This window comes from Austrofundulus limnaeus, unplaced genomic scaffold, assembly GCF_001266775.1.
Source record: "Austrofundulus limnaeus strain Quisiro unplaced genomic scaffold, Austrofundulus_limnaeus-1.0 Scaffold238, whole genome shotgun sequence".
Classification (NCBI taxonomy): domain Eukaryota; kingdom Metazoa; phylum Chordata; class Actinopteri; order Cyprinodontiformes; family Rivulidae; genus Austrofundulus; species Austrofundulus limnaeus.
The window spans coordinates 632,313-641,367 of NW_013952640.1; the positions used below are offsets into that span (position 1 = coordinate 632,313).

Here is a 9,055-nt window from a genome sequence, read left to right on the forward strand (position 1 = left end):
TGTGTGTGTGTGTGTGTGTGTGTGTGTGTGTGTGTGTATATTTTTTTTGTTTGTTTTTGTTTTTGAGCTGTTTATCAGAATCCTCAATAAAAACATGATTTTATTAATCAGAGTGGATTACCAGAACACTGCATGATGAGTTTCCTTTAATGTTTGTTCCGAGGGTTTTCAGAGCTGAAAGGACCTTGCGGTCACTGTAGACTGAAATATACTGCACCAACCACGGCCCGGCAGTCTGAGCAGCATTATGTCACATTAAATTCACCTAATTAAACACAGTGCTGACTTTACGCTCACAGTGAAGCTGTATAGAGAGCAGGTGACAGCTGCAGTGCATTGTTTTACTGTGTTAGAGCTTTATGGGTGAAGATCTTCAGTCTTTGCTCAGGCACTGAGCTCCATGAAGCCACTAATGCGCCTTCATTTCATCCAAATCACGTCTGTTAATTAGACTTATTAAGCCCTGTGTATAGCTTCACATAAATGTGACTCAAATGGCTCTAAACTGTGTTAATGTCAGATTATTGATATAGTTCAGATGCTTGAATGTACTGTAAATTGTACTGAAGCATCAGCAGAGCCTGTTGCTCACTCTGAAAGCTCAGTGTGACGTGGCTGCGAGCGTCTGAATGCAGAGCATTTATTGGATAGCAAAAACATTTATGGRTACATAACTAACTCAGGGAGAGCTATGAGTCAGTCAGAACATTCTGCTTACAGTTGGATCAGGACCTACTTAGAGCCTTGGCTGGACAAGTACCCTGCTACCTGAGATCCTTAGTTAGACACAACTGCTTCCTCATTAAATACAACGTAATGCTGCTGTTTAGTTTTATGTTTCATCACATCACCTACAGAGAGGTTTCTGTAAAACTAAAAGTCTTGCAGTGATACAGACCTGGTCAGGAGCTGAACTCTGTAAAGCATCTCTGTTGAGACCTGACCGTGGTTTTTCATCAAACTCTTCTGCCAAGATTATAAAATCATTCACAAAAATCAAAGTTTACTGAGTCTGCATGTTTTAAACAAATCTAAATTTATTCCAAGGGCTAAAGGAACGACTGGCAAAAGCCAAAGAAGAGTACTTTTGTAGTACAGCTCAAAAGGTTGGGGAAAAGTCAATTTAAACAGTATAAAAAGAATAATTGATACAGTATTAATGATTAAATATCAATTTCAAACATGTTTAATGTAAATCCAAACCAATTAACTTATAACAAACATTTAAAATTTGAAAAGAAAATGGAGAAACTGAATGAGAACCAAAAAATCAAACTAAAGTAATATATTTGCTGTAAAAAAAGGCAGTGTAAATGCTGACTGCTGAATGATTTTACTGAAAGACTGGTGAAAAGACTGAGCAATTAACATTAGCAAATGCTTGCTAAAACCTAATGTGGCAGGAGGCGAAAATCGTAGCAAAAGGAAGCTAAAAAGCTAAAAAAAAATACCAAATTGTTAAATACTAGCTAAAAGTGTCCATAAATTAGCTAAAAGCAGCAAATGGGTAGCTAAAATAAAAACAGAAAATTATCCAAATGCTTCACGTAGCAAAAGGTTAATAGAGTGGTAAAAGTACCCACAGGTAGCTAAAGTCTAATGTAGCAAGGAACAAACTAAAAGCTAATAATGGCTAAATGGTATCTAAAAGCAAACAGCAGCAAAAGGATACTAAAAATAGCTAAATGCTAGTGAATAGCATCAAACTGTTCCAAACAATCAAAAAATAAAAAGACCACTATCCTAAAGCTTAATGTAGTAAAAGGTTAACAGTGCTAAAAATARCAGAGGCTGTCCTAAAAACTAATGTAGCAAGAGGCTAACTAAAGTTAAAGGAGCAAAATGGTAGCTAGAAGCTAATGGTAGCAAACGACTAGCTAAAAATAATACAACAATATGTTAAAATTGATTTGATTTATTGATTTAACAGGAAAAGATTACTAAAAATCAAGCCTGACTCAGCATAATTGCTGTTTTACAGCAAGTTCCTGTTCTGCAGCACATAAAACACTCAGAAATACAGCATCACAATCACATCATTATACACCATAGACACAAAGACAAACAAGCATACCAAATTTCAGGAAGGCAGCATTTGCAAAATAGGACATCTAAAGATGAGCACAACAAAAAGTGTCCAGCAGATGGCAGACAAGATTCTTCTTAAAGGGCTGTAGTTTTTAAATGGACTTTATCTTTTGAGGAATGTCATTCCATGCTTTAGTATAAACATAGAAGAAAGACCTCTGGCCGTAACAGTTTTTAAAAGCTGGTAATGTCAGTTGTCCTTTTGTAACAGATCTAGTTGAATGACCACTTCCAGAAYTTGATTTGRGCADCAATGCACAGAGAGTTYCAWAABTGGCACYTTGGAAGATCTGAAAATATAAAWTAATACCACTATACAAAACATAATTCTGAAAAGTCAAGGCATCAGACAATGAAAGAACTGTACAGTGATGAGTCCAACCAGGAAGTTTTTTATGAATTTTGTAGGCCCTGTTGTAGAGCCTAACTATGGGTTCTAAGATTTCATTTGCTGTAAGAGACCAAACAGGTAAACAATACAACATAGTTGAGAGTATAATGGCATGAAGATGGATATTTGAAACAGAAGATGTCAGATTGGATCTATTTTTTAAATAAACGTATAATTTCTGTTTCAACTTAGTGGTTGAGACTTGTACATGATCACGATAAGTCAAATGAGAATCCAAAGTAATTCCAAGATATTTGTAGGTAGTGACAATATCAAGGGGTTTGTTTAAAAAAGTGAGTTGATTTTTTATATTGAAATGTCTCCTGGGAGAGGAAAAATACATGCACACAGTTTTTTTAACATTAATTGACAAAAGATTATCTTGAAGTCAACCATGAAATGTCTGAAGATCTGCTTGTAACTGACTATTAATAGATTCAATATTGAAATCAGACAAAAAACGAACAGTATCATCAGCATACATTAAAATATTTGAATACGTCAATATTTTTGGAAGGTCATTTATGTATAATAGGAAAAGCAGTGGGCCCAGGATGCTACCCTGCGCAACTCCCACGGAACAGGGCAGAGACCCGGACACAGAGCTTCCATCTTTCACAACCTGACACCTATCAGTCAAATAAGAGGAAAACATTTGTATTGCAGTCCTGATGCATCTCAGTAATTCAGGTAAAATATCAAAAAGAAAAAAATTGTATAGGTCCTCTGGACGGGTTCTTCTCTAATGAAACGTTTCGTCTCTCTTCCAAGAGACTTCTTCAGTCTGAGTTTCAGGCAAAATTCAGGCTTTTGAGTCCTGCCTCCATGTGACTGATACTCGCATCACATGGCTATYGTTGACAACTAATTAACACTTATTGTTAACAGGGGGTGGAGTGATACTGGCAATGGCCGTGCTGTAGGAGGGGGACAATTGAAATTTTTTCTTTTTGGTTTGTATTGCAGATGATGAAAGTTGAAAAGAAATCAACTTTTGTAAGAGAGTATAATGATCAACTGTGTCAAACGCTTTACGAAAATCAATACATACAGCACCAGTTACTTGACCTTTGTTCAAAGCAGCACGTATTTGTTCAGTGAATAAAATTAATGCAGACATGGTTGACCTTGACATGCGGAAACCATTTTGGCTATTGTTTAGCTTATTATTAGCTCCTAGATGCTGAAGTAGTTGGTTAAATAATGTTTTTTCAAGTAACTTACAAAAAATAGGAAGAACAGAAATTGGCCGATAGTTTGAAACTTCTGTTGGATCACCAGATTTAAAAATGGGAGTAATCTGAGCAAACTTCCAGGCATCAGGGAAAATAGACTGCACAATACATAATATAATTAAGCAAATGATGAAACAATGGTAAAAAGTGTTGGCAAGCATTTTCAAGAAATCCATATTTATCTTATAGTGGCAAAACTCTAGCTAAAAGTAGCAAAGGGCTAGCTAAAAAACTAAAGTAACATCAAGAAGACAAAAGCAGGTGTACTGAAGCAGAATGAACTGAAAATATCTTGATGTATTTCTTCAGGGAAAATATTTGATTAATATAGTATTAATATACTGTAGTTACCAAAGAAGGTAACCAAAAGTTACAACTCCCATCTCCTGAGGGAGCTGAATGTTTTGATGTATGGATGGATAGAAAAATGTACAATGTATGCAGATTCAGTTAGGTTTGGAAAATAACTTATGGAAAAATACAAAAATAAAAGGATAATAGGAATGTGAATGCTGAGTCAACAAAAACAAAGAATTGAAACATTTCTGTAAACGTGTATATTTCAGCCTGAAACTGTTTGCAGACACAAAATAAAGAGGTGAAGAAAACTTTGATCCTTCCTAAAGCTGACTGGTTAAACTGGTCTCCAGCCACCTCAGCCTGAACGGGACAGAAATGGGACTTCTGGTCTGGGAAAGTGGAGCAAAGGGGGCCGGTGGGGTCGGGGGGAGGACGTGGAAAACGGGGGCAAAGAAATGTTTGAATGCTTAGAAGATCCAAACAGAAGTACTGAGGAGGAGGAGGAGGGGTGGGGGTGAATGAATGCTCTGACGTCAGTGCTGTCCCTTGACGTAGAGCCAGGAGACCCAAGAGGCTTGTAGCTCTGGGAACACACACACACACACACACACACACACACACACACACACACACACACACACCTGTAGTTGTAGCCCACTCATGAGACCCTCCTGCAAACACTTGTTTCTTGCGAAACCTTCCCATCATCAACACCCACGTCCCACAGAGGCGAGTACTCTCCAGCCTCTGAATGGCTCGGTGGCGGTGGGTTAACAGCGGGGCCGGGATGAGTCGACGGCGAGCAGCACAACGGGGAGCGTGGAATGAACAACCAGACACTATTATTATTATTTTTCTTTCTTTTTGTGTGCCTGGCATGCAGTCTGCAGAGGTCACTCACATTCAAACAGACACAAAAATCATCCAACGAACTGAGCAGTCCAAATTAGGTTTGTTAAAATCCAAATAAAAGGAAAACGAATGAACAGTTGCTGTTCTTGATGTCCTGGTTGATTATGAAACTAATCCTGTGTGCTGCAGATGATGGGGAAACCCAGTGAGTCACCCGTGGGGCGGCAGCACCAGAGTCACCCAGAGGAGACGGAGGAGGAGCTGAGGGAGCATCAGGACGGAGGAGGAGCTCTGCCGCCTGGGGTCACCATCAAGCAGGAGCCCCCCGATCCGCAGGAGCTGCAGGAGGAGGCGCTCCAGCAGCAGCAGCACCGGGAGAGGCAGGCGGAGCAGGAGCTGCTTTTCAGACAGGTAAAACAGAAAGAATCAATGGAGGTTTTAGAAAATGATTTGTTTTGTGATTTTCTTGGGGAAATACTTCCTGCCACCTGTCAGAATGAGTAAAAATGTGTGGAATCTTTGTGATTAATTCAAACAAGCCATGAAAGTTAAATCTTTAGTCTTGGCTGCCACCTGTTGGCCACATGTTGTAATTACAGCAGAAATGTCATTTTAAAAGATGTTTTYCCCTGTTTTTGAGCAGCAGGCTCTCCTGTTAGAGCAGCAGCGGATTCACCAGCTGAGAAACTATCAGGCCTCCATGGAGGCCGCAGGGTTGTCCGTTTCTTTCCCGGGTCACCGTCCCCTGTCCAGAGCCCAGTCGTCTCCGGCCTCGACTCCCTCCTTCCCGATGGTTCCTGCACCCGATCCTCCCGTCAAACCTCGCTTCACCACAGGTCTGCGCTGCCCTCTGCCCTCCTGTGCTGCTGAGGTGCCAAGTTTGTTCAAATCTTAAACTGCAGAGTTTGGATTTTAGCTTCACTTCCATTCAATCCTTAAAAAAACAGAGAGCTTAAATTGACCTGGAAACTGTGACACTACTACCAACAGACTGTGTGAATACTGAGAGCTGAACGAAGAAACTGAAACAAACATTGACCAAATCCATCAAAATAAAACTTTAGCAGAACAGCTGAAAGTTCAGATTTGCAAAAAAAAAAAAAAACCCTACTTGAAAGCTGAAATTAGAAAAAGAGTTGCCAAATGATAAGAAATAAATTGCAAAATGTAGCTAAAAGCTAAAAAATCCAAAACAATTGCTGAAAGCTAAAATTAACTAAATAGTAGCTAAAAGACAAAAATGAGCAAAACAACAGATGGGGCCTGCAAAATTGTATTTAATAGCTATACTTACCAGAAAATGAGCTAAAAGCTGCACATGAGTAGTTAAACACCAAAGGTAACAAAACGGTAACCAAAAGTAAATAAAAAATGGCAAAAAGTAGCTAAAAGCTAAAGTAAACTAAAATGCTAAACCTACAATATGATCGCATAAACCTAAAATTAGCAGAACAGTCACTAAATGCTAATATTGACACAATAGTAGCTAAAAGTTGAAATTAGCTCAACACAAGCTAAGACCTGCAAAACAGTATCCAAAAACTAAAATCAGAAAATGGTAATTAAAAGCTTTTTTTGAAATACCTTTTTTTATAATTGATCATGACCTGAATGACTAAGAATCCTCACTAGCAAAATTAAAAGCTAAAATTATAAGAACAGAAACAAGCTAAAGTTTGCAGAAAAGTTGCTCAAACTAGCAAAACAGTAGCTAGGAGCTAAAATATAAAGGAAGTGTTCTAAAGTAAATTTCGAAAACAATTTAAAGAGTTCTTCATTCAACGAGAAAGGAGTCATACTGTAGGTATTGGAGTCTCAGGTATATAAGTTACTAGAACAAAAAAATCATAGCAGTGAAGAAGCTAAAAACGTATATATGAATAGTAAAAATACCTTAAAGTTTGATGTGTAAATGGATAAAATGTTTAAAAGTTTGACAAATAAATCCTAACTTTTGATCTAAAAGTCCCTTTAGACATAAAATGATTGTCTCAGCTGTGAGGCTGCTGTTAGCTTTTCYATGCAGAAGTAAAACATATTTTTAGTTTTGGCCCACTTTACTCCCACTGAGTTCCTAAGTACTCTGAGAAATCAGGAGCGTGGGATGGGAATGTGGATTTCAGGCTGTAGATTTTAGATTTTTACAGACTCAGTCAGTTGAGAACACACAGTTCAGCAGGTCTGTTTAAACAACCTGTGTAACATTAGATGATAGCAGTTGATTGTAAAGCATGTTTTAGTTGAAAACAATCCCATGTAAGAGTTATTTGTAAGCTTCTTTCTGCCCCCTCAGGTCTGGTGTACGACTCCCTGATGCAGAAGCACCAGTGCATGTGTGGAAACACCAACAGCCATCCGGAGCACGCGGGGAGGATTCAGAGCATCTGGTCGCGTCTGCAGGAGACCGGACTCAAAACGCAGTGTGAGGTAGGCGTGGCCAACAAAAACGCCGCCGCCACCGCTTGACGTGACACACCGAGTAAAGTGCATGTGAGAGCTCCGTCTGTCTGTGTGTGATTAGTGCATCCGTGGGAGGAAGGCCACTCTGGAGGAGCTGCAGACGGTCCACTCTGAAGCCCACGTGCTGCTGTACGGAACCAACCCACTCCGACAGAAACTTGATTGTAAGCCCAACGCTCAGAATGCAGCTGAACCTCTGCAGCTGATTTCCTCTAATGTGATGTTTCCTCCTGATCACAGGTTCAATAACTCCAATGTTTGTACGGCTGCCGTGTGGAGGGGTGGGGGTGAGTGCCACTTCATTTTATTCTCACACAAACATATGAGGCTGTAAGTCTTGTATATATTACTTTAGACTGGATTGGATTTTGGTGTTGTTACAACCCGGCTCGAGAGCCATAACATATGTGAAGACACGACACACAGGAACCAGTTTTAAAACCTTAAAGGTATTTATTAAAGTTTTGTCTAGGATTAGGTGAGTTCCTTTGTCCGGTTTGGTGCTCCGTAGCTCCCGAATGCACGGACATTTCTGACCCCAGCTGGACCCTCTGAAGTCCGTGGTCCAGATTTAGTTCCACCTATTACGATCAAGTTTGCGGTCCAGATTTCCTTGACCACGTCGTGTCTTCCGTGCACCTCCGCGTCCGCGTTTCAGAGTCTTTTCTGCTGCTCCGTAAAACCAGACTCGGCATCCACACACCAGCAGGACGTCTCTCCTCTCCCGGCAGCAGAGAGGAAGCAGCAGGTCCGGGCACCAGCGCCCAGTGAAGTGAACGCGATCGTCAACTTCAACGTGAATGTGCCAATATCCCCCCACGACRTCAGCGAATGAGGTCGACGTGTGTGAGGCACGCCGTATGAGGTGGCSACGCCGTGTGTGAGGCGTGAGAGCAGACAGCAGSAGACMGACAGGACAGGTCAGGTAGCAGAAGCAGCCCACCTCAGCACTCCAGGTGCACGCTTCAAATAGCGTACAGGCCACACCCCCTAAGGATGACCTGTGAGGAAGCACAATTAAACAAATAGGCGGCAGCTGGCTGCAATAAGCAGCAGGGCCGTCACAGTGTCAATGCTAAAACTTCTCAGAATTTTAGCAGGGGTTTTGCTCGTTTTAGCCAAAGGTTGTTTTTGTGGATCTGTGTTTGATTACTCTGGCTGGCTTTTTCAAGGACCAGGATGTGGGACACAAAAATCTGAATTTTAGAACTGAAACTGAATTCTAGAATTGAAAGTGAAAGTAGTCAAACTGAATTTTTAATAAACCAAAATATAGTTTCAAAGCAAATTTATTCAAATTCAAAACTTTAAACTCAGTTTCAAATCATTAAATTCAGTTTCTATTTAGTGAAATTCATTTTCAAACCAATGCATTCAATTTCAAATTATGAACATTCAGATTCAATCTGAGCGATTCAAATTCAGTTCCTGCTGGCACAAGATTTATCCCATAGTTTTCCTCTAATTTTGGCTTTTAGCTACTGAGACGTTTATTTTCTAAACATGATGTCCCAGTRGCTTTCAAACCCCAAAACACATTACGGCAAAGTCTGGTTCACCCCAAAGATCCGGTGCCCCGGCACAAACAGAGCAATGTTGTATATGCTGTTAAGTGCCAGGAGGACTGCGACCAGTTATACATTGGGGAAACAAAGCAGCCATTGTTCAAAGGAATGTCCAAACACAGACAAGTTACATCTTATGTCCAGAACTCTGCAGTTTTCAGTCA

General features: G+C 40.1%; 1 protein-coding gene across 3 annotated transcripts in view; it reads left to right on the top strand.

The window, feature by feature from the left end:
* The window catches only part of LOC106525721 (histone deacetylase 4), a 122,311-nt gene that overhangs the window by 97,947 nt on the left and 15,309 nt on the right, over nucleotides 1–9,055 (top strand). For all 3 annotated transcript variants that reach the window (XM_014020046.1, XM_014020049.1, XM_014020047.1), the window contains 5 exons: nucleotides 5,056–5,277; nucleotides 5,510–5,702; nucleotides 7,160–7,293; nucleotides 7,388–7,490; nucleotides 7,567–7,613. In XM_014020046.1, coding sequence (XP_013875500.1) covers nucleotides 5,056–5,277; nucleotides 5,510–5,702; nucleotides 7,160–7,293; nucleotides 7,388–7,490; nucleotides 7,567–7,613 — 699 coding nt within the window. The remainder of the gene's footprint in view (nucleotides 1–5,055; nucleotides 5,278–5,509; nucleotides 5,703–7,159; nucleotides 7,294–7,387; nucleotides 7,491–7,566; nucleotides 7,614–9,055) is intronic.